Genomic DNA, 26,375 nt, shown 5'->3' with positions numbered 1-26,375 from the left:
CTGTGGCATATTTCATAGCTGCATGACTCCATTACGTCCAATTACACATCAACCAGGAGACACATTTTCAACCCCCCACACTCCCCCACCTCCGCAACACACACACACACACACACACACACACACACACACACACACACACACACACACACACACACACACACACACACACACACACACACACACACAGGGTGCCCCAGTTCCCAGGGCGCCAGTCAGTCAGACAGCTGAGGTATAAATAGTCGACCGGCTAAAGTTTCCCTGGAGAGAAGCACTCCATCAGCGGTGAACCGACCTCACCATTATTATGATGATAGAAATCAATTTAATAAACATAAAGGAGACAAGATGGATGGCAACAAGAGCAAAGCTTTGCAGGCAGTAAGTTCAATAAGCCAAAAAATATATCACAGCAATTGTAGGGGAAGCTTTTTGGCAACACAATAGCAACGTGATTAATCAGTTTTTGGAGATTTTCCTTTCTTTCTTTTTCTTTTTTTGTTTACCTGAAGGTGAAACATGCCTGAAACATTTGGCGTTTAAAAAATAGCATCAGCTCTGGGAAAAAGTATGCATTATACTCCACAGACTCTACAGTCATACATAATCTATACTTTTATACAATCCATTATGCATAAATGTGAACGGTCAGTGCTGACCAAATTGTTAATGAGCAGACGCCTTGCATATAACAAGAAATATTTGAAAACAAACAAAACATTTAAAAAAAAAACAATTAACAGGGAGAGGCGGGAGGCATTTTATATGGTTCCTTATTTGGCGCTGTGAAACAAATAAATTTCTAATGCCATCTGCTGGTCACATTTAAGCACTACATGCCATAAACAAAAAAGAACAAGATTTTGTTTCGAATATTTTGTGCTGACCCATTTCAACCACTAGATGTCAGTATTACACAATATATACCTTTTTATGACCTTGATTTAAAAGAAGATCCTATTGGGGGCGCTCTTGGTCATTCTACGATTATTACGATTCAAAATATAAGTCGCAGTGAAAGAGTAACAAGACAGAAGCAAGGAAGCTCAGTCGCAAAGAAAGGTAATACAAGGAAAACAGTTTCCTGTCATAGTCAAAACTGAATGAGTGTTGTCAATGGGCCGCAGAATCGTCAGTGGATGCGCATCATCAGCCACGGGAAGTATCCAGTGCTCTGCATCGCGAAAGTGCTGATGAAGAAGTTCAGGATTGTAGTGGCGAAGACCATGAGGGTCGCCACGTTGTTCAGGTAGTCCAGACGGTTCTGCAGGGCGCCGTCATTCAAGTTCCGACGGCCTGTGACATACACACGCACACGGCAGAGGGTTTACGCTCCATCTAAGGATTCAGAATGAAAAGCTAACGTTGCCACTTCACATTACCTCCTCATGTAAATTAAAGCCTACAGCTGCTCAATTCAATTCACTGAAGAACTTGCATACAAACACAGTTTTTTTTTGTTTTGTTTTGTTTTTCAAATCTGGTATCAAATAAAAGATTTTTATTTTCCATCACAAATTGTTTAGGTATACATTTCATCACATTTACAAGACACAAAACTTAAAAAAAAAAAAAAAAAATCTGACATAGAAATTACATCACAGTACATTTTTCACATTTGCGAGTATGTTGTTAAATAAAGGAATACCTGTTTAGTTGGGTTATCGGGTGAGTCATGTTTCAAATCATTAAAAATGAATGTGGTCCCTGTAAAAGTTTCAAGTGTTTGTGTGTGTGCATGTGTGTGTATGTGTCAGAAGTGCAGCCGCGCCAGCAGCCAGCGGAAGAAGCCGGTCCTCTTGGATCCAAAGAAGCTGACGAAGAAGTTGATCACCGTGGTGACGAAGATGACGCCGGTGGCCAAGTTGTTCAGGTAGTCGAGTCGCTTTTGATTGGACGCCACGTTCAGGTCCCTGCGGGCTGCCACACACACACACACACACACACAGGTGATGCACATGCACTCACAACAAGGCCTTGTGAGCAGGGAATCAGCCACCTTCTAATTAAATTAACTTTTGTATTTACGTCAAAACTAATCGGTTCCCTGCAGATTTCTGAAGCCCCTGGTGCAGCAGGCACTGTGCCTCTCCTGAGCAAAGCAGGTTATAACGGATACAGCTAAGGCTGGAGATTTGCATGCGTTCACATGACCACATGGCGGTTGCAGCGCGTAAACGAGGAGGAAGTAGAACAACATGCACACATAGGTTGTCACAGCACGGGCAACATTGTGCATCGTGTTGTACCTCTCCAGCCTCGCGAAATTAACAGCCAAATCAACTAATCGAATAGAAAAATAAATGCCAATGATAAAAGGTCGCCCTGCCTCATAGTATGAAACGTTGCAGCAGCCAGCGCAGGAAGCAGCTGCGCTGCGTGCCGAAGGCGGCTTTGATGATGTTGACGACCAGAGTGAGGAAGAAGAGGCCGGTGGTCAGATTGTTGAGGAAGTTTAGCACACGCTGACAAGAGGGCAGGAGGGTCAGCTCAACACGGGCTGCACACAAACGCACATACAGGCACCCACACACAGACATACGCAGACACACACACACACACACACACAAGACTGTGTTGGTACTTTGCCTCCATCCATTCATACTGGCTACAGTTTAAAACAGCGGCTGCTGTTTGCTTAGTTATTTTAGTAGGATAGTGAGTCACAAGAGAGCCTTCCCAATAATATTTCCCACAAAAAAATGATACACTAGTTGCCCTTTGAAGGATCATAAATCAGAAGTGCATCCTTGCAAAGAGGCCAGTGCGCTCCATCCCGAAGACCGTGATGAAGATGTTGGTGACAAGGATGAAGAAGATGAGAATAGTGACGATAGTATTCAGGCTGTCCAAACGCTTCTGGTTGGCTTCTTCGGTGACATCCCGCCGAGCTGCAAACGGGCACATGCACGCACACAACAAATAACAAGAAAAACACAAACAAACAAAACAATGCATAAAAATATCTTTTCATGGTTTTCAAAGTATATATTTGACTGGAAATAAGGCAAAGAAAGCAAAAGCCCTGTATACCCTGCACACCAAATGAAGAGTCACTGTGTTAGTTTGTTAATATGGATGGTTAGGAACAAGGATGACGGGTGTTTGGAGGAGCTGTAATGTGATTGGCTCACCAATGATGATGATCAGGACACCGGCCACAATTTGGAGAATCAGGGAGAAAGAGATGAGCGTCAGGACAGCAATATAGTATCTGGAGAAGGAGAGGGAAAGGGTTTTGTGGGATTTTTTTCTCACCAAATGTAAAAATGATGCAACAAATCCTAGGTGGTTAGGTGTGAATTCCAGCTCTACCTGTATCCTGCTCCCTGTTCAATCACGGTCTTCATGTGTGTCACGTTGGCCAGAAACAGAGCCACATCCAACATGCCTTCGGCGACTGTCTTCTTTGTTGCGTACAGGTTCATGTTCAGGCTGGAACCAGAACTTCCTGGAATCTGTTCAAAGGAGAGGGAGACAATTGATACTGAGTCATAAGACGATTATAGAAGAAATGGCCACAAGATGGCAGCAGCAACCAAAGAACACCAGAGCCGGCAGCACTCGGCCCATTGTCTCCCAACCACGTCGAGAAAGTTTGGCGTTTTGTGTCCGCCATGTGTGTGTGTGCGTGTGCACATGCCGATACCTGATGAATGCTAAAGGTATTGTTTTAATCCTGCTGCATTTGCATTTGAAGATGTTTTTCATTGCAGATGTCAGGAATCAACGTTGTCCTGGATCTCATTAATTTGATGTCCACACATTGTTAGCATGTGGAAAACTCGATTTGAAATTTGAATTTGAAATGCTTCTTATTGGCTGTTTCGTTCTTGCCAATAAGAAGTCTTGTTTCAAATCTTGGCTTCCTATTGGCTGTTTCATTCTCGCCCAATAAGAGGCATTGTTTCAGATCTACGCTTCCTGGTCTTTTTCATTCTTATCAACAGAGAAGCCTCGATTTGAAACAATGTTTCCTATTGGTTTTTTCATTCTAGCCTATCGGAAGCCTCACCTTTAAACACTTGAAACTGTTTCATTCTAGCTAATGAAGTAATCTGTGCAGGAATTGCTCAGTGGATGATGGGAGGACGTGTCAGTGAAGTATAAATCAGCTTTTCAGGCTGCACAGAGAAGCACACATGAAGTAAATCATGTGTGTGATCACACACCCACAGCCATGAACTCTGGGGGAACGAATTGGTCTTTATGACCTCATTGTGCTGTAATGTGTTCCACTAAAGCAAACAGAACACTGGTACAACAGCGCTGCAGCTTCTCATCTTCTCTGTGTGAGGCCTGGCTCATTTTTTTCTCCTGCCTTTATGTGACAATTTCAGCAGTGCCTTGACTTTTAAGAGGTGAAAAAAACAAGCTTCTGATATTCTTACCCAACTTGTGCAACGCTCGCTTGTGCAACCTCGCCCAGGAGCAAAATAAACATCTCCCCCACGCTCTATGGCTACATTTGGAAACAAACAGCTGATTACAGGTCAGCGGCCCACTAATGCTGTGGTCTGATCATTATAATCGCCCCAGAAAGATCGGCTTCAGCAGGAATGGGACGGCGTTAATTTGAGATTAGGTGCTCACATTATACTCAGCTATCCCCTCCCTTCCATCTGGTCAAATGCACAATGTGTTTTACAGAGGAAATGACAGAAACAATGAATGGTGTTTATGGTGCACGTTAACTCAAAGGGAAAAAAGAAAAAAAATATATAAGATGGTGTTGAAGTTGTTTCATGTCCAATTCGACTGTCAAGTCCTACACACACTTGGATGACACTACACAAGCGGTATAGAAACATTTTACCTTCTTTTTTTTTTTGCATTGCATGACCAATAGGCTTCCACTGTATTGGCAAGTGGGTGGAATTCCTTCCCTCCATGAAACCCCAGAAGGATTTTGTGGACCACAGACACAGTGGTGAGCAGAAAAAGAGTCGTTTTTTTGGACCCTTGAAGCATACTACAACCGTCCACGCTCAACTTTTCGACTTGCTTCTCCCCACCGTGAACGCACCAAGTCCTGCAGAGCAGCTAGCTGACCCTGCATACGCAGCAGCTCCGTGATGCAGCCATCTGGCAGGCTGCCTTCTGCTGGTGACAGCCGTTTGGCAAGAGCACTCCTGCTAACAAATAGTCCTCATGTACAGGTCTTTCATTACAATTTCTGGAACAAGACGTCGATGTTGACGTTTTTGGATGTAGGTTTTGGACCCGTTGAGGCGTAGAACCTAAAACAAGCAGACGCTCAAGAGAGAAAGTGTGCTTTTTTTCATCGCCCTTCGGGTATTTCGGGATAACCTGCGCCTCAGAGCAAATCCAAGTGTTTGCTAATCCAACAAAAGGGAATTAATCACAGGACAGTATAGCCATCTTCACTTTGATCTCCTCCAGAACCGGTCCACGTCATCCAGCACCGCAAGTCTGTGTTGCAGCACAGTTTGATCCAGTTTGGGTCCATCTCCGGGAAAGTGTAATGCCATTCCTGGAACTGCGAGGCTGCCAAGACGTTATGAACACATGTACCACAATAGCACGGCTGTTTGCATTGCTTTCCTGAGCATGTGTGCGTGTGCGAGACACTGTTCGAGAGAGCAGAAAGTTAAACAGCGAGAGGCATGTGAAGAACTGATGGAGAGGGAGCGAAGGCATGAGACGGGAAAACATTCTGCAGCTATGTACACTGGCTTGATTCCATCCTTTTTTTATTTTATTTTTTCCATTGAGGATGTATGCATTCGCGCTTTATCAACATCAGTGTGTGGCCAGTCGCCAAGATACACACTGAAAGTGCACAACACCAAACATCCATCGCCGGCACACAGTTTTATGAGCCATGTGTGTTCACTTAGTGTAATGTCTCTCTAAAAATGTAGTGCTCACGCTTTTTGTCACCTCAAATTTACACTCGTCCTGACTCTTTCTAGAAAAGTAAGTTCATAAATAATGTTGTGACCCCGTCGCTTGGCTGGACAGATGATAAAGGAGAAGGTCGGCCCGTGGTTTGCTGCGGCCTCTGGGGAAGTGATTCCACTTACGCACATTAACCCTCAGTGGTGAATTACAACCGCTTGGCTCAAGAGCTGCACCAATCAATTAGATTTTGTTCCTCCAAAGTCGTTAAAAACCACTGTTGGTGTGAGGACTCTTTCTCAGCAGTCATCTTCAAAAGCACACACACACACACACACACACACACACACACAAAACAAACCTGAGAGCATATAACCTTTTTCTGAGAAATTAAAAATAAAAGATTGATCTGGGAGTAGGAGAATGCAGTCAAGCCCTTGTAAAGAATTTATAGAAGTGTTTGTGTGCATTCTGAGATTGCTGAAAAAGATGGAGGTGGGCTCTGCTGTTTTCCAATTTGCCTTATTAAAAATGACTGCAATCTGGCCGACCAATGCAACACTTGGTTTCATATTTTGGGAACTTTGATTGCGTTGAGACCACTCGATCCAGATGTCGACGCACTGCAGGCTGCTTTTAACAATAAAAGGACAAGTCACAGGATCTGACTAGGATATGTATCTATAAAATTGATTATGATCCAAACATAATATCCCAAAATAACTATAAACCAATCAGTGGTTGAAAAAACAATTTAGCATCCGACCAATGCTGCCTAATTTTACTTAATAAAAACAAAAAGAAAGAAAGAAAGAAAAAGACCTGAGGATAGCAATCCTGAATCCCGCTTCCACTTTCACCCTGTGTACACTTGCGGTATTGCAGCTCAACACACAGACAAAGCCCACAGTGAAGTTTTACCATCAGGCATCAGCGCTAGTTTGACGTCACTTCTCAAATTGCAAACAATGTCAACATTTAAAACATTTAAACAATAAAAAAATTAACTGGTTGAGCAATTTTGACTAACAGAACTCGACCTGTCTGTCGGGACGGAGCTTTACAGCATAGGCCAATCTGCGTCATATTCACACAGTGACTCCGCCCATCCTTTTGCTTATGCAGTCACTGAATAAAACAAGTAGGCCTATAAAAGTGCTGCCTCCCCATCAGTATCGTATAGCTCTGCAGCAGCTGCCCTGTAAAACGTCTCCCCATAGTATCCAGCCGCTCGCTGCCACCGAATTCCATGTACACACACACACACACACACACACAAGTCTTTTGTTCCCGTCGTTGCTTTTATAGACGGTATTTATAAAGTAAACTGTTGCTAGAAAGGCACAATCCTCGTAAAAACTCCCATTCCTGAAACGCAGTGCAGGAGGTTCCTACCAAGCAGAGCCGCCCACCCCCTAAATGTACACAAGGCCCAACCAAACTCACACACACGTCAGCGGGCTGAATGTGCTGTTTGACGTGCACAGGTATGCACAGGTAGATGCCTCTAATGTACAAGGAGGGGAAAAAAACACGGTTGTAAAAATGCTTTTCTTTACCAAGTGCACGTACACACACTTTCACACGCACGCCACATGGGAGGCCTCGCCTTTGACCTCGGAGGAAGTGCCCCTCCCCTGATCTCCAATTGGTCACCACGGTAGCCAATAGGAAGGGAAGCCCAATGAGGAGTGGAGCTCTGGTTTTTCCTTTGAGCGTCTTTTTTTTTTTTTTCACAGTCAGCCTGTCTGTCTCTCAGCTCAGCTGACTTTTTTTTCCCCCCTCCAATTTTCTTCCTTTTGCCTGAAGGCATCATCGCTCTGTTTGGTTTTTAAGTAACTGCCATTTAGGGCGAGGGAGTGGGATGAAAGCAGAGAAGCAGAAGGGCCGAAGCAGATAGTAACTCAAGAGACGAGGAGTCAGCAAGTTGGGAGGACGAGGGGGTGGGTAGACCAAGTGAGTCGATTCCTCTGGCCGGCGTCTGATTCATGACTCACTCAGACTCACTCGCTCACGGGCACAGATGCTTCCTCACCTCATGGTGACGCCGCAAGAACCTCCTGTTAGAGACGGGGTCTGCATAGGCAGTTGAATCATAAAAGCTATTGCAGGGGGGAGTGCGTTAGCCTTTGATGATGTCACAAAGGGCACCGGAACCTCTTCCAAGCTAGTGACAGCACCCCTAGCCATGATATTCCCCCTGAAGCTGCCACTTTGTTGTCTCACACTGAACGTATCCGGCACAGCATGAATAGCATCAGAAAGCTATAAATAGCAGGAGGCTATAAACACAAGGCTATTTGCATTTCACATGTAAAGCTGTTCCTTTGGAGTTCCAGATTAAGATAATAAAAAAATTAAGACCTGATGCTGTTTTCATTTCTGTTTGTTTCCCACTTGATGTTTTTAATGAGGTCTCTCAACCATATTTAGCGCAGGATTATAAGCCAAAAGCAGCCTTTTGGCAAATGCTGCTCTTCGGCTCCTGTTTAACAAGTTCCCAGATTCCATGCCAAAATAAAAACCACTTACGGTTTAAGGAAAACAAAATGCAAACCAAGATGCCTTTGCAGCAGGAGGGAATTAATAATTTTCCTCTTGTGAAACACATTCAGTTTGAACCAGAAAAAGTTTGCTGTAGGATTTTTCATGGTTTTGGATTTGGTGCACATGCAATTTTTTTTTCTCAGCCTCGTTCCAACACTTTGACATTTTCCACTTTTTCAATTCAGGATTCAAGGCCTCACCTCCTGACATTTTCAATGTTTATTATTTTAAGTCAGGAGGGTGAGGGGGGCATGGGTCAATGAGTAAAATGTTGCATTTTGGGTTGTTTGTTTGTGAGTGTGTTCATATGTGAGAAGACAGGCAGGAGGTCGTGGGCACGCCGGTGAATGGGCTCATTATGTCCGGAGACAAACAAACAGTGGAGTGAAAGTCAACACACACACACACACGCGCGCAGAGCCTGAGTGGGACACCTTGATGCTCGGTGAACTTTGACATGGAAAGAAAAACAGGGGGAAGCCTGTTATCGACGCATACATTTGCACACCCACACACATGCACACGCTGGCCACCGCTGCCCCTCTTTAGCACATGCAGTAGCCTCAGAAGTGGCTCATGATCTTGGCCTCGTGGTCAGCAACCGTAGCACTGAGGAGCCTGTAATTAGTGACCCCAGAAGTACAACAAAAACAACAACAAAATCCAGTTTTTCCACCACGCTGATTGCTGCAACATGATTCACGGCTTCTTCTGCTTGGAAATGCGTTTTATTGGCAACACGAGTCATTAAGATTCACAAACCCAAAATCGGAAACACGCATTACTGTGACTCCAGCTTGCAAACACGTTCCCCCGCTGCGTCCTTTTTCTCGCCACTGAGTGAAGCCACATGCCAGTCTCACAAACCTCCTCTTTGGTGTGGCTTTCTGATCCTCGCACCCTTTCTCACTTGCAGTCTCAGAAGCTCCACTAACGCCACTTCATTCGGCTTTGAATGGCGGAAAACCTCGAGAGACTTGCGCAAAACATCAAGAGACTTAAAATTAAAAAAAAAAAAAAAAAAGCACAAAGGAATGGAATTTATCCAACGCTTCCTCTCAGATCTTAATTCTGAAGTCTGGATCTAAGCTCCACAAGGACTAGCCTGGATTACACAGTCAATCAAGTACCAGAAGACAGCAAAGAAGTAGGCAGGTTGCCACAGCCAATCTAAAGAGCAATGAGAGCACACAACCAATACACACGACAATGCATCAAGCCTTGGCTAAACAAAGTAAAATCTGATTTGTCCACTTGAAGGTGAAAGACAGGAATCGCAGTCAGCGACGCTTGGACCCTGGGCTCTGAAGCAGAAGAGGGACACATAAGTTTGATTCCAAGCTGATTTAGAACACTTTCCATCTGGGCGGTCTCTGCAGAATCCTCATTTATCCGCGAGAAATAAAGTAGCCAGTAGTGAAGTACTCATACAACAAATCCTTTAAATAAAGTGCTCTCAACACTTGTTCTGTTTCCACTAAAAGGAAACAGGCCTGGAAGTGTAACGACTCCTACACAGAGGTAAAGGCTCACAGCGTTTGGATGGCATTATAAAAAGCCCAGAAAGTCCAAGGCTCATGCAGCATCCACCTCAGAACGACGCTGGCCAAACGTGCCAGCAAATAAAGTAAAACTCGAGCGCAGTAAAATGTAAAACCTTTCCTTCCTCCAACCATCAAAGTGTCATCCTCCCATTAACCTTCCGAGGGCGAGCTCTTACACAGCGGGATGGACGCCTGAGTAATTGTGGGCAGGATGTGCGTACGTAGACCCAACCATCGTGCGTGCGTGTACGTGCGTGGGTACGTGTGCTTGTTGTGTGAGAGCCTATTTGTGTTTTGCAGACCTGGAGAGTTTTGACATGTTTGAACAGTGAAGACATTTAGTCTGTTCCCAGTTTCCTCAGGCGTCTGTTTTTAGAGGCTCACAGGTTTTTGTGGGATAAAATGGGATGAGTGACCTCACCAGAGTAAAAGTGCACACACACGCATCTGGGCAGCCTATCTTGCTGAAATTCATCGATGCATCAATGAGTAAAATAACATATTACCTAGAACAATAATCTGACGATCTCATGAGTTTGAGATTTTTGCTTGACAAAAATTAAAGGCTATCATTTTTTGCAAAAAAAACCAAACAAAAAACAACAAAAACCCTGACCTAGTTAGTACAAATGGGGAAAAAGAATGCTTTCTTTTCATGCAGATCAAAATTGAGTACATCCTTCTTCATTCATTTTCTTCAGTAACTTTTGTTCTGCATAAACTAACATAACACAATTTAAGGTGACATACAGTACTAAAGATGCCAGATACAGTTTAAATATCGATGTAAAGTTTGGGACAGAACTACATCAACTGTGTCATGTGACACTGGCTGAAAAAATAATTTGGTGAACACAGAAAGCAAAACAAAATACCCCAAAATTCTAACCTTGAAGCTAAATATCAACCAGTATTTAATCTGCCTTTACACTGATCTCTTTTATATTTGCGTTCTGTGTTCAATTTCCAACTGTTTCACTATTTGTCACTGAGAAGTGAGAGCACAGGGAGAACTGACAACCCTGGCTGCCATGGTGACATCTGACCTTTGACCCTGACCTCTCAGCAGTGGAACTTTAGCCCACACACAGACCTAAACACACTGAAACTGGCATACAGAAACATAGTTAGCACTTTGTCAGATTGGACAGTGTGCGTGTGTGTGTGTGTGTGTGTGTGTGTGTGTGTGTGTGTGTGTGTGTGTGTGTGTGTGTCTCTGCATTTGGACTCCACAGGCCATCTGGGAGTAGGAGAGAGTGAGTGAGTGAGTGAGTGGCACTGATGTCACGTCACTTGGCTCTTTGCATTCCCATCCATAATGACACGGAGTCACAGTGTTCCAGATCCTTGACTCCAGCTGGCCCCTGGTGGCACAGCACAAAAAACTTCACGCAAGGCCAAAAATTTCCTGACAAATTCAATCAGTCTGTTTTTAGTGCTATCTTCTATTATGAAGTTGTGTATTTGAAATACATATGTATATATATACATATATATATATATATATATATATATGTATATATATATACATATATATATACATATATATATATATATATATATATATATATATATATATATATATATATATATATATATATATATATATATATACATATATATATACATATATATATATATATATATACATATATATATATATATATGTATATATATATATATATATATTCTTATTTGACTATTTTTGATTTAACAATTAAGATAAAGCAATTTTTTTGTTTACATGTTTGCTTGAATTAATTAAAAAGAGTGTTTGCCTTGAAAGTATAATCTCCTAATTTCACTATTTGGCTCTGGATCAGTCTTGGATTGTGATAATGCTTACCAGTGCAGGTCAGTAGCTTTGTGTGTCTCGTTCAGAGTGTGTGTGTGTGTGTGTGTGTGTGTGTGTGTGTGTGTGTGTGTGTGTGTGCGTGCGTGCGTGCGTGCGTGCGTGCCCATGAACACCTGGCCCTCCTCTGACGTCTGTTGCACACTGTTATAGTATCAATCGGAATGCCAAGTACTTTTTAAGACATGTGTGCCAGATGTGTGTGTGTGTGTGTGTGTGTGTGTGTGTGTGTGTGCGCGCGCATGTGCACGTACGGTCCAAATCTGTCAGATGTGCGTGTGCGTGCTAGGGTTTTTTGTTGGTGTGTATCACATGCGAGCCGTGTGCGCACCATCTTTGCTGCGCGCTGTCATGGCGATCCGGCAAACAGGCGTGTAAACAGAAAGGCTGGCGACGCTGCGAGTCCGCCGCTGACAAGCAGGAATGCAGGTATGTGCGCCTCGCGTTATCTCCCGGCTCCGCGGCTAATATCTGCCGCATGTAAAAGCTTAGCCAAGGAGACTACCTGCAGGTCTCACTTTTAACGATGTTGGTAGCTTTAATTCAGGCCGAGGGAACGTTTTGCGAAACAGGTGGATTTACGTCACGCCTTCGGAAAGAGCCAATTAAAAAAGGTTTGGAAAAGTTTGGCGGGAAAACAACCCTGAAAATTAGCATTTTCCAGGGGCGCACTTCTAACAACAGGGCCATGGAGATGTTTCCCAGGATGCCTTCTGGATCCATGGCCACAGCCTTCTCTTTCATCTTCACCTGTTGATCTGCAGTGTGAAGGCAGTTCGTAGCTGTCACTCCCGCTTCTGGCCACAAGGACACTAACTGATACCTCACTGCTAAAAAAAAAAAAAAAAATGCTTCAGGTTTAAGTCTGTCTAGATGAATTCGCAAGTGAATCATTGCATTTACCTTGTAAGACAGCTTGAGTCATGCTTCACGACTATTTACATATATCATATTTGCCAACAAAAAAGAAGTACACTGTAATTCGGTTCCTGCACACAAGCGTCGAAGATTTCTGCAAGAAAAATGAACACACATTTTTCAGGGCATTTTGAGAAATATCCTGCGGTCTTAATGACCGCCTCAGGATTCATAACTTGTATTTTAAAGGTCAGCGTGGATCCAAACCAACGATTTAGAACCAAAGTCACACAAACAGACTAACTGCTCCAGGCTGCAATAGTACAAACACATATGTGCGTTTGGCTCATATAAAATGACGGTGTTTACACCAGTGGGGGTCTTGTGGTTTCGATGTTACTTTCTGGATTAAACAAGAAAATCATAAAGGGGCAACCTCGGAGTCAGGACGCTTCTTTAATCCCATGGTGACACACACACACTCTCAACACACACACGGAGACCGAATGCCCTGCAATTACTGGAGGAAACGTGCATGCACTTGACACAATGGCACTTAAAAAAAAAAATCATCCCAGGTCACCTCTGGGATGATTTACTGAGGTGTAAAAACATGCTGCTCATTGTTGAGTGTTTGCTGCAGGTTTTTATGACAGCCAGGGCCTGTTTGTAAAAGAGCCTCACTGATGTCAAAGAGCCTTTTGTGAAGACGAAGACAAGCGGCAATAGCAGGAATTCCTCACGTTTTCTTTGTTGCAGACAACCAAAGTCACAAGGGGCGCCTGCGGGCCGGCATCTCGGTTGGCCCGCTGCTGTTTGGAGATATGCACGCAACAATGACCGAGGGCTAATCATGACGCAAAGCTGTCGTGGCCGTGCTAGAATGCTGTTTTGCATGCAAACAACCCATCGGGAGTTCACAGGTCAAATACGAGTTGCTCCAGGAACCCTCAGGGGTTGTAGATGTTTGCTCCCACGGGAGCCGGCTATCAGACGTTCCCTTTAAAGGAATGTCGTCTCCAAACACCACTCCGGACCATCTGAAGCGCACTTCTCCACGAAACGACGCCGACAGTGTGAACCAACTTCACCCTTCCAAGAAACGTCGGTCCGACGCAGCGTCAACGATGACCACAATGCCGCGGAGCTGCATTCTGCCGTGATGGCAGGACAGGAGACGTGTGCCGCTGAGGTTAAAAGGACAAACAGGAATCTGGTCCTGTTCTGTACCACCTTTGAAAACATGCAAAGTGGCTTCACTTCTGACCTACAAAATCTTGTCAGCATCGCATCTTAACAAAATATCTCAAGATTTGTAGACCAAAACATTTAACATTATCAAGTGAAAGGCATCTTTTTTTTTTCCGTCTGATTTACACACAGAATAAGAGACTAAACAGAAATGTCAACCTCACTTTTGGACGATTTCAAAATACAAACATAGGACATTTTTTAAACACTGACACAGATATCGCATTTGGTTGGCTTCAATACTCTACAATAATTTATGGAGCATTTGACTAGATTTCGGGAATCCAGGTGCTCTGCAAACTGTACAACAGCAACATTTTAAGAATATCTTTACATGCTGAGGTGATTCAATGAGCCTAAAAATTGTGTGCCTTCATCTAGTTGGCGCATTTGTGTTCAAAACAAACAATGAGAGGACAAGTCGCACTGCAGGGGCCCCGCTGCTATATTTTTGACAGTGTTTATGTTGTGTTAGCGTGAGGGGCCAAATCGGCAGCTCGTGGCTGCGCTGCGCTGTAGCCTCGGGCGCGAACAGGTGTCAACTACCACGCTTCAAAGTTACAGGAGTGACATTTTAATGACTCTTCTTAGCTGGTGCGTGTCTCTCTTGTCAGGCAGTTCTTTGTTTTTTTTTTGGCATATATGAGCCATTGCAAGAAGACAAAATTAAAAAGTTTGAGCAGCTCCATCGTGCTGTCGAGCCCGCGTGTGACGTCGCAGGACGTTCCTCCCTGCCACTTCGCTTCCTGGCTTTAATGGCTCAGCCTTCATCGCCAGCCGCAGCACACGTCCTTCCTGCCCTGTTGCATGTGGGCATTTCCTACTGGACGAATTCTAAGAATGCCGCTGTCTTGTGCCAAAGGGCTGTAGCTCGACATGACGCGATAAAGACAGCCTCAGACTTCACATGGGGAGGGGGGGGAAAAAAATACCCTGCAATGGAAAAACAAACAAACAGAAAACAACTTAAAGATGGGAAATTCAATTCTGAGCTATTTTCCTGCTGTGTCACTTTCACCAATCCAAAAACAAGCAAATGAAAAAGTAATTTTAAAGGAGGATGTGCCAGGGCATGCAGTAATTGGATTTCAATGAGAGGAAAATTGTCAACCCATTTGTTCCTCCTCTGCCACTCCCCACAAACACCCCCTTTTCATTCTTCAGGCCTTATTCACCCTCTCACCCCGCCTGCCATTCACATAAAGTCATTTGCGTGCATCCCGGCGGACCGATGTAATCAGCGGAGCCTCCAGAGGGCACCATTGAACACCCGCCAGTGTTTCACCTTACTGGAGTGCAAGGAACACGCCTCTTTACACAACAGTCACCTGCAAAACCAGTTAGATATGGCCGACTGAGAGGAGAGGTTACAGAATCCGTATCTGTGTGCGTGCATCTACAATCACTTGCCTCCGCAACGTGCATCTTGGAAAAAGCCCCGAGGCGAGTGCTGCAGAGGGAGGGGCCATTTGGCCAAGCCACGCTGAAAGACGTGAAAAATGTATTGTCAAGTTCAGTTTGTAAATGTGTCAGCGCAGGAAGAGGTTATTTATGACGACACATGTAGTTACAGAATGTTTAAAGCACACAACGGGACAAACCCAGAAGAGAGGGGCGTGCCTGATTCTGAAGCATGCGACTGGCACAAATATGAATGTGACAAGAGTTGTGTTGGATTTCGTAGTGAAAGTGCAGCCAGGATGCAACAGCAAGCTGGGGTCTTCAACTAAATACAAAAGAGTTTGGCACGAACCAAAAACAAGTTAAAGTAAACTTTGCATTTTGAGGTGAAAATGCAATAGAACTCAGATATAATCTTCTTTAGCATCCATGCAATTCTATTTAGCAATAGCAAGGCACACAGTCACTTCCTGTTTCAGTTTCTCATCTGGTTTAACGGCAGCTGGCCAAGGTAGTTTTCCAGTTTAAAATTAAAAGGATGATGATTTTTTTTTTTAAATGAATTCCATGCAGAGCGACACGGTGGCGCATTGGTTAGCGCTGTCGCCTCATAGCAAGAAGGTTGTAGGCTCTATGTGGCCCTGCAATGGACTGGCGACTTGTCCAGGGTGTCACCATGCCTTGCTCTGGGACAGCTGGAAGAGGCTCCAGCAGACCCCCACCACCCTGAGCGCAGGATGAAAATGGAAAGATGGATGAATTCAATGCAATTTTTTCCCAAAGATTGAAGATGGATGTGTTTTGAAATATCAGCAAGGTAACTGGATCGCAAAACACAACAGTTTTGTCTCTAATCTGCTGTGTTCAGAGTGATGATTCATTCACTCTGGTAACTGAAGAAAATAGAAACAGAAAAAAATAAGTTTAGCCGCCTGGTTACGGCAAGAGTTTGTGTTGCCTTGACATTGTGGTTACGATCAACACCACTGAGATCTCTATGATCAAAGTCACTTCAGCGGACGCACTCCTGTATGATTTGATCCCTCCCAAACCGCAGGACTGTGATGTGCTATGAGTTTTAATTGCCATGATGGAAGTTTTCCAATGAACCAAGCCTTTAAAAATACAAAGTCACATTCACTTTGCGGCCTTTCACAACAAAGAGTAGATTCCCATCTACACACACACTAAAATCATTAAATGTTCAGTGTGTTAACTCTGTATTTTTTTTCTAATTAATGCCCTACCCTAAAAGCATGCAATTGTAGATGGATTGCACAAGAAATCACAAGTCCTCTGAGGACCATAAGAGTTGGACAGTGTAGCGCAGCAGACTCTTTACTAACTATTATCTCAAATAGCAGTGAGAGGCTGGATGGTGACACAGTTTACTGCACTTCATATTAAGTGAGAGGGGTCAAAAGCTAGAACCGCGCAGGCATAAACATAAACACAATGGATCGGTAAAGGTGACTAACACTCGATCGGGGCTTTTCGTCCGCCGAGGCTCCTAAACTTTATGTCCGTGTTTGCACAGGGAAATCTTTTACGTTGGAGAGCAGGGGGGGTAGGGGAGGTTGAAATGCTATAAATCCCTTTTATGCGTCCTGTCACGGGGACATTTTCAAAATACAACGTGAGATGAGAGCTCGCCGAAGGCCGCCGAGAGCCTGAGGCACAGTTGGCCGCGGCGAACAGTCACTATTCTCGCAAAAGACATCAACATTCAGCCATTTGCAATGATACTGCTTGGTTTTGACTGACCAAACAAAGCAAGAATTACGGTAATTTCTCTGGAATAAATGTCTCAATTCTTGGTTTTCAAGGTCGTACTTTTTAAATTTTCATGTCCTGTTTGCAATTTTCTGTCCCACCGTTTAACTTTCCCACTCCCGTGAGCATCTTTATGATTTACACCTACTGACTTTTCCTCCTTCTGTAATTATCCTCACGCAAGTCGCCTGCATCTTGCACAGTTCTCCTGTGCCTCTGACTCTCTGTTTTCTGTCTTTGTTAGTTTGCCGTCCAGTCTTTCCTCTCGGTGTGCCTGCATGCAAGCGTTTCCAGATGCTTTTACTTTTTTTTTTTGTTAAAGCTTTTTCCATAATCATTTTAGATTTGTTTTTTTTCCCGGGTATTGTCCGCTCCCAACCCCTGCTGCTTTTTGTTCTTTAACAAGCAGGGACACACACTGTCACACACTGTCTACTTGAGCTACAGGTGTGTTGATGTTGCATAAAAATCACTTTAAACTGTTTTGCAATGTGTGTGTGTGAGTGTTTTAAACAAGATATTTTCCGTAAATGCCTACGACCCAGTTCCCTTACCTCAAGGACAGTTGGTTAACAAATGGAGATCCACTTCTAGTCACAGCGGGATATTTTGCAGCAATCATTTCTGGCACAAATAGAAAATATTTATGCCTCCAGCTTTTCAGCCTTTCTGCATTGTGCTATGTGGGAGAAAACTTTTTCTGCGCCATAGTGCAGTTCCAGCAATTTCTGTTAAATGTAATTATATTTGAAAAAATTGCAAAGGCACAGCGTGTGCTTTCTGATGACCGCATAGTTTCACACAGAGGACAAATAATGAAAGGCTGCCTTTGTTACTCCTCGTGAGCTCTCATTGTGTTGAACGCAACAATAGTCCCAGGAGCACTGCAGGCACCAGGAGACATCAGCTGCTCCGACTGGAGCCTGGATGAGGTAAGTCATAACCACCACCACCGACTCCCACACTGGTTGCAACCCCTCTATCATTCCTGCGCCACCTCCCACCCCACTCCTCTCCCTCCCCATGCTTGTCCTAAAACACGTTGAAAGCCACAAATGATCTCAGACAGCTACACCACCAGCCAAAATCAACTAAGATACCCTCAGTATTTGGAGTGGGCCTGGTGGAACTAAAACAAAGGCCACAACTTCCTAACCCGGATTCTGTTAAAACAACCTGCATCACATTTTTTGCTTGATTTTCTTTTTGCCTCAAAAGTCCCCAAATGTTCACAAAAGACCCGTTAGTATTGAATATACAAACAGACTCCAAATGAGATTTGAAGTTTGCCATCCCGCCCAAAAGTGCTCCAGCAAGCGCTTGGGTGGATCTCATCATCGAGTACTAATTTACCGTTCACTTGATGAAAGCAGGACAACGTCTGCAACCAGCAGTCATTAGAAACCGCGGAACAAAAAAAAACAAAAAACAGCAAAAGTAGCATCGACTGAAGGGATTGGCAAAGGATGCTGCAGTAGCTGCTATTTCAAATCAAAATGAAAGGAGGACTGGAAGGCTCATATTGGTCTGCTTTAAATTTAACAGTGGGTTAATTGCCTTTCAACATTCTCTTGAGGCTCCCTCTCAGATGGATCCTTGAACTAAATCCAACAGATCTGGGAAGGTTTCCACCTGGTGTGTGCCGGTTGAAGTAAAGACTTGATCTCTGCTCATTTTGGGGTTCAGCTCACCGTTTACGTAATACAGTGTCCTTCACAGCTGCGCAAGGTGGCTTGTGTGTCACATCCCTGACAAGCGACTGAGACCCCCAGGGTCTGGGCAGTCAGCCCGCTTGATTTAGAACCGTACACCCGTGATCTAAGACACGGTGTGAACTTCGCTCCATGGTATCTGGATGACAACACCAACATGACATTGCATCATTCGGGATTATGGGGACTTAAAGGGAGGTCACATCTGAGCATGTACAGTCCTGGTGAGTGGGGTTGAATAACAATCTGGCGCTCAGCGTTAAAAAAAAGAAAACCAAAACATGGAGCTGATTATTGACTTTAGAGCGAACGAAAAGCAAAGATACACACACTCGTGACAGCATCGCTGGACAACTTGGGCTTCCTGGGAATTACAATCCCACTGGGACATGGGAACATAACTGCACACAACGTTTCCATGTTTTTGTTTTTCCTGACTTCCACTGACAATCAGACTTTGGTGTTTCCAAAGTGTCACTCTGTGTCTAATGGTTGTCTGGCACTGAAGCTGTCGGCTTTATTTAGAACAAATAAACAAAAGAAACAGAGTACAAATCAAAAAGTTGTGTGAAATTGACAATGTCTTAAACTTTTTTGGGCGGGAGCCAAATGCGACTTGAGATCTTAACCTCGACACGTGGACAGCCATGCGTTCCCAACATTTATGTTCGCAAACACAGAGCGTTAGTCAGCTCTTAGCAGGAGACCTGAAAGAAAAACGTCCGGAAACTTTCCCACACACACGCCTGCACGCACACACACACACACACACACACACACACACACACACACACACACACACACACACACACACACACAAGTCTTATCCGGTGACCTAACATTCACGCTGCAGACAAGATAAACAAGCAAAAACACACATACTTGACAGGCAGGTGATAGCAAAGCTTCACTTTATATCTCTCTAACAACAAATTCAAGAGGGAATATTGAGTGTGGGTGCATGCGCACACGTCTGGGGTTTTTTTATACCAACTTTTATTGTGTCTCTTAAAGGTGTATTTTGGCGTTTTGTGAACTCTCAATCACCTCTTAATGACTGGTTACATTGTGTTCTTCACACTTACCCTTTAAAATATTACAAATGTTCAGAATATCGCGCAAGTTTGACTTTTATGTGAATGCCTCTCCTGAAATGAGTGCCCACATGTGTGTGGCTGTGTCACATGAGTTTGGCTACAGTCCAAGTAAAGCAAACCATACACCGGACCCCTATGTATGTATATGTGAGTGAGAGATTTAAATGGGGAGTATGGGAACTCACACCACCGCAGTGGACTGTGGTAGCCGTGTAGCGCATGCAGTTTATAAGCAACCGCCGAAAACTACAACTTTTTTTTTCAAGTTGAAGCTGTAAAATTGCTACATGTGTTTTTATGAGCAGGGTGTGTGGAGGAGATGAACCCGGATGTATAACTCTGGTTTGAATTTGTGATTTATGCTCGTGTATGTGTGAGTGCGTGCGTGACTTATAGCATCCCAGCAGGAGAGCAGGCGTGCAGGCCTCTAACAGAGGGGGTTTCCTGTTCTCCCTGGGCCGCTATGGCATCAACACGTGTGTGAGCGGTGGATTAAGATTCACTTTTATTTTTTTAACAGTTGGCTTAAGGTTTACAATGTGGTAAGTCATGGATAGTTTGTCATTAGTTTGATAAGAAGTGCAGCGACGTGTCTTTGTGGGGCAAAGTAAAGAATGTTAAAAATAAATGTGTGTATTCATGTCCACAGGACCTTTATTTTGTTCATTTTGCAACACAACAATTCTCCTCTTATCGAAGACAGAGAACTCAAGTCAGAGGATCTCGCCTGAGTGTCACAATCTAAGCACAAAAACGTTCATCTGGAATCCCTCATCCTGGCACTCACGGGCGAAGCCTTCCACAAAAATCCTTTTGCCGTCCTGTGCAACACATGCACACAAAAGGCAGCGAGCAGAGCCCCCTTTTCCCGTAAAGCTGGTTCAGATTCGAGGCGAGTCAGCTGTAATTTCCCCCTCTGCGAGATGAAAAGAAAACATCCCCCTCCTCCTCCTCCTCGTCCTACCCCAAGTTCGAAGAGGAAGGAGGGAAATGGAGAGAAGAATGGGCTAATAAAGCGAAAAGAGGGAGAAGATTATGAGGAGGACTGGGAGACGAGAGGGGAGAGGGAGGACAAGAGTGCCATTGCAGGACTCCCTGCAAAAACAGGGATGATTTTTAAGGCCAAGGCAAGAATTAAATTAACCTCATGGGGCGGGTCTGTCTGTCTCTTCATGGCACCATTGTTTTTTTTTCATTTAATGTTTTAATTTTTAATGTCCATTAAGAGCCAAAATGTTTAACCCATTCATATAAATTGTGCTTTAAATCGTGAGGTGATAACCACGTTAATGTCAAACATGTGACGATGACCAGTCCAACACTCAATATCCTACTTACTTCCAGAACTTTATTATCATTATTATTATTTTGCAACCTGGATTCCAGTGGAGCACATTCTGATTCATTTATCCAATAACTGCTGTCTGCAGCACCCCCTGTTAAACTGATGCTTTGCTGGTCAAAAGGGGTCAAAAGCAAAGAGGCCTCAGAGGGCAGACGGAACACCTGGCAGGGGGTGCCGCCACTACATCTTCTGGTAAAAACACTGTGTAAAAAAGTAAAAGAGCACTAATGAGATAAGTTGTTCTTGAAGGTATGTCCCGTGCCCTGAGGGCAGAACCACTGTCCTTGAGACTCAGTGCAAAGGGTCAAAGGCCAAATGTTTGGGGAAGAGGGGTGTAAAAATGAGAAATGGTCCTGGTTCTAATTCTACTGAAGGCTAATTTCCAGTAAGGAGTGTTTTAACCCTTTAGGCGCCATGGTCACAAAATTGCGACAAGCGTCATTGCTGAATTAAACAGGCCATAGCGGCAAATATGGTGCTGAAAGTAGTTACTACTTTACACCAGGAGATGGCAGACACCTGTGGCTTGAATCTGAGCAGCATTTGTGGGGGTGTTTATATTCAGATTTCGAGTACAAATTTATATTATATTCAGATTTCGAGTACAAATAGAGAGAAAGCCCGCCTCAGTCGAGGAGACGAGGAAGTGGTTGTAGTGGGAGCGGAGAGAAAGACAGCGAATTTTACCGAGAATACAATTAACGAGAGGTTTGTTCGTTGATGAAGTACTTCGTCAAGTAATGTCTGACTCAGATAACGAAGATGAATATTCGCACTCTGACAATGATGTTTAGTCGTCCCGTGAGAGCGAGTCTGCTGGTGTGTCTTTACGCAGGGGCAGCGAGTCCATGCGCCACGACTGTCACCAAGCAGCGCATGCTTCGCCTCAGCGTTGCCAAGATGGAGTAATCGGCAAATGAGATTGAGGGGACGTGGTGGTGGGGGAAGCAGGAGTGCTCAAAACACCACTAATGGAGACGGAGGGATGTTCGCGGTCACCCTGTAAATTACAGTGATGATGGCTGAGTCTGTGAGATATGTGTGAAATTATCAAAAGTGGATAAAACATTTTGATGAGCCTCGGGGTATTGTGGAGACAGGGATCTGACATACAGACATCCCTGACATTTGACATAATCCAAAAACAAACAAACAAAAACGTACTCCTTTGATCCAAAAGGTGTGAGCGTTACATAATAAATCACACACACACACACAGCATGGGGACATTCAGAACGTATTCCTTCACTCTGTATTCATAGAAGTTACTTATATGAGATTATGTTTGATTGCGTTGATTGTGTTTGGCTTTTATTTTAAGCCCTGCTTCTGTGTATACTGCTGAAGGGGTTGCGCTGAACCCTCGTTGGTTCAAGTTGCTGTTCACTGACTATGAATGCACCTGACAGTCATTCTAAAACAGACACAAAGAAAAAACTTCAGTTGCAACAAAGAAAATAAAATTAAATTGCTGTTATGTAACAGCGGTCTAATTCAAAGACACCCTGTTTGGTCACGTATGACAGTTCCTGGAAGAGCATGACGCACACACACACGCACACGCACTCCGGCACACGTACGCACACACACATACACACACACTCGTTCCTCGCACCAATACTCAGAATGTGACATTTGCCATGTAGGGGCCAAGGCGAGGTTACACACACACACACACACACACACACACACACACACACACACACACACACACACACACAAAGTCAAAGAGAGTCTAGGAGGTGAGAGAATTGGGAAGGAGATGAGAGGGACGGTGGCCATGAAGGGACAAACAGAACCAGGTATGACAACAAATCCTGAGAAAAAGAGGATTGGCACCATGCGAAGGGCTGGCAGCTGTCAAAAGAAGGCATTAAGTTTCATGTCAAGACATGCTTTTCAAGTACCTGTTCCTGTAGCTGTTGTTATGATTGGCAGCTGACTAGAAAGCTCTTAATTTTCTATCGATGGTCCAGCCAGGACTTGTTGACTGGCACCAAGTCATTCCCTGTCATGTAGCCGTCTTGATTGCACTGTTTGTTGTGTTCAGCGTGAGCGCTACAATAACACACTTCAGCAGTCACGCTGCCCTACCGCCGCAGCCGTGTAAGAGGAAACGGTTGAAAATGTCGCCACCATTCTTTTTGCTGAAAGGAGAAGAACATTTGCAGACTTTCAGTGACAGCTCTCTATTTATGTTTCCTTCAAAGCGGTAAAAAGTTTGCAAGTTTGGTGCTCAAGCAAAGCGGCGCAGTAGCCCCGTCTTAGTCTGTGTAACATGACTGCTGTGCCTGGCGAGGCCTTGTGATTCCTCTTAGCTCTGTGTCAGTGCCCTCACGCCCTGCTGCACTTCTATACATAGAGAGTGACTGAGAGGTGCAAAGCCTTCGCACCATAGAAATAGATTCATCGCAGGCAGCTTCGCGCGGGTCCGGGAAAAAAAAAAAGAGTCATAAATCCAATTTCGGAAAATTACACGCCTCGCTTCGGACTGGATTCGAGGCTACGCCGGGAATGTTGGATGTTGAAGAGACGCCGGGTCGACAGGCGGGTCGAGGTGCCGTCTTTAACAAGCTGTAATCTGCGAGAAATCAAACTGCATTTGGTTTACGACTGTATGAGAGCGTTTCGTGGAAAAAAACAAAAAAACAAATCTGGTGCATCATACAACATGATTTATAAACTAGAGATTATAAACACGCATCTCCTGTGGAGACGGATGCTTTTTTGGACCTTCAACATGTTTGTAAGGTGTTTCCAGTGCTTCGAGTTTCCATGAAAAGCTGCAATTTAGCGGCAAAAGTTAGTGTAGTAGTCCTATCCCAAGCCAGCTGGGGGCGCTATGTCAATAGTGAGGGGCCAGAATTGGTTTAAATTAAGTTTTGTTTAGATACCTCGACTTAATGAGCCAAGTATGAAAAATGCATCATAGCATAAATCACATAAATCAGCACAATTTATATTAACTTAATATTTTTAATATTTTATATTCTTAATTACTCAATGTTTTGTTCCTTTTAACCAAACAACTTTATAACAACTGTCTCCATGATTCCCAATTCAAGAGGCCGGCAAAAATGGCTGTATATGTGGTTATGGACTAGGGACAAAAAAAAAAAAAAGCATTCCTGGTGTTGGAAATAGCAGCTTTCAAAGCAGACCATCTGCAGACGGTCTGCATAGTCAGCTGATGGAGACGATGAAAGTCAAGGCTGAAAGTTAATCCTGAACTCAAAAACGCACAAGATGAGCCGTGCAGCTGCAGCGAGGGACAGCCATGTGACTGGAGCGAAAGGTCGTCAGAAGTCAGTGATCTGATGTGAGAGCGCGTCGGCGGCAGGAGAACTCTTCATAACGCAGCGATCGCAACATCTAGCACAAACGATTGGTGTGCGAGCTGAAGAGGGAATGTGCAGAAAGTGGCGTCTCCACGCGGAGCCGCTTTCACTTTTCAGGTTTTTTTGCATCTGTCAACATGTGATTAAGGCCCTCAGGCCTGAACGGAATAATTGTGGCGAGGTCTTGGCATACGTGAATGTAAACATTTACATTTTGGACCACATGATATGGTCTCTGTACAAACATATGGGTGGGCGCTTAAGAGGCTGATCTCCAATTTGCTTGAGTGAGAGCAAAGGCCTCTGGGCCCACTGAACTGTTAGCATTCTGCTAATTGCTGCTAAAAGAAAAAACAAACAAAAAAACACAAAACAAAACAAAATCCCACACATACACACCGGGCCTGTGATTCTACCGCCGAACTGTGGTCACAGTAATCAGTGAGTATACAGCAACATAATGGCAATATTACCATCCTTTTACATATGTCATCCATGTTGCACTATGTTTACATGACATACTGTGTTATTTATTGTCTCTGAGGTGTGTGTGTATGTGAAAGAGAGAAAGTTGTGAAACCAGAATATTAACCAACCTTGTACTTTGAATCAAGCACACATAAGAAAAGCTGTGGCACTTTTGTTTTACAGCGAAAGCCATTAAGAAAACAAGGACAAAGTGTTTATTAAAAAAAATTAAAGCACATTCTGACATTACTGCTATGTCAGTGCACAGCACTTTGCCATTAAAACTCAACATAAATATTATTTTCCAGCAGTATAAACTAAACTGCTTATGTCTGATTGGACTTTATCTCGCATGCATTTAACCACTCACTTACACATCTGACACTTTCCCACAAACACACGCACTCTCTCTCTCTCTCTCTCTCTCTCTCTCTCTCTCTCTCTCTCTCTCTCTCTCACTCATACAAACACACACACATACACACACACACACGTGTGCGCACACAGAGTGTGTGTTAAGTAACAACACTTTGTTCACTGGAGACAGCGGAGCTAAATATACTGGTAACTGATAGTCCCACTGGTTGAGTGGCAGGAATACCGCTGGCCTCCCGACACTGATACGGAAGATGAGTTGCAACACACCACAGCTGTGTGTGTGTGTGGATTTGTGTGGATGTGTGTGAATGTGAGTGTGTGCTATGACAACAACTGTTGCCAAAAGTCCGATCAGCTGCAGAAAGAGGTTCTATTCTTATATTTAAAATTGAGGGGAAATCCCAATGTAAGAAACGCCAGTGAACTGAGAAAGAGTGCGGGGCCTGAAAGCACCTCAGGACGTTTACTCCGTTTCTTTTTCCCGGCATTAGTGAAGACCTGCTCTGTTGACACGCCGCTGCATTAGAGACCTCGACACCCGAGCCCTAATTGATATTTGATGGATGTCACCATGCTAACTCTGTCTCTCTGTCCCTCTGATCCTCAACTCTCACATACACTGGACATACCGCAGCTCCGCGAAAAAACTAAGCAAGCAAGGGGCAACGGCGGGACAGGAACGGGTGAAGAGGGAGGGAAGTAGAGGCCAAGAAAAGATTTGTCCTAAATTCCACCATTCACACTGTTTCTTCCCCCCCCTCCCTCCCTTCGAGTTCGGCCCACTCTGCCCTCAATAGGACCCCGTTCATCACTAACCTGCAGAGGGCCACTGGCCGGCATGGTGGATCTCAGCGACGTCAGGTCGATGTCTCGGCCCGGCTCCCCTCGTTCGGTCTTCCCAAGGCCCTGCATAATTGAACCTTGCACCAGCAGCCGAGCACACGGACGG

The 26,375-nt window shown here is 44.2% G+C and overlaps 1 protein-coding gene across 3 annotated transcripts; it reads right to left on the bottom strand.

Annotated features, from left to right (window-relative positions):
• Nucleotides 1–1,164: 1,164 nt before the first annotated feature.
• LOC142890869 (ninjurin-2-like) lies at nt 1,165–26,375 on the bottom strand. 3 transcript variants are annotated; one of them, XR_012927143.1, is made up of 5 exons: nt 26,243–26,375; nt 3,316–3,458; nt 3,135–3,214; nt 1,649–1,920; nt 1,165–1,296 (listed from the first exon to the last, which is right to left on the bottom strand). XR_012927143.1 is itself a non-coding variant. In XM_076030169.1 (5 exons), the coding sequence occupies exons 1-4, from the start codon at nt 26,336–26,338 to the stop codon at nt 2,331–2,333; spliced, it is 489 nt and encodes a 162-aa protein (XP_075886284.1). In that variant the 5' UTR covers nt 26,339–26,375; the 3' UTR covers nt 1,786–1,920; nt 2,330. The 3 variants fall into 3 exon arrangements, 2 of the variants coding, with proteins under 2 accessions (XP_075886285.1, XP_075886284.1); XM_076030169.1 differs by lacking the exon at nt 1,165–1,296 and adding an exon at nt 2,330–2,500 and having other exon boundaries at nt 1,786–1,920; XM_076030170.1 differs by lacking the exon at nt 1,165–1,296 and having other exon boundaries at nt 1,305–1,920.

This window comes from Nelusetta ayraudi, unplaced genomic scaffold (assembly GCF_046127955.1).
Source record: "Nelusetta ayraudi isolate G7.1 ecotype Tasmania unplaced genomic scaffold, CSIRO-AGI_Nayr_v1 ptg000027l, whole genome shotgun sequence".
NCBI lineage: Eukaryota > Metazoa > Chordata > Actinopteri > Tetraodontiformes > Monacanthidae > Nelusetta > Nelusetta ayraudi.
The sequence above is the reverse complement of the archived record's forward strand: the minus strand, read 5'-3'. Positions and strand labels throughout refer to the sequence as shown.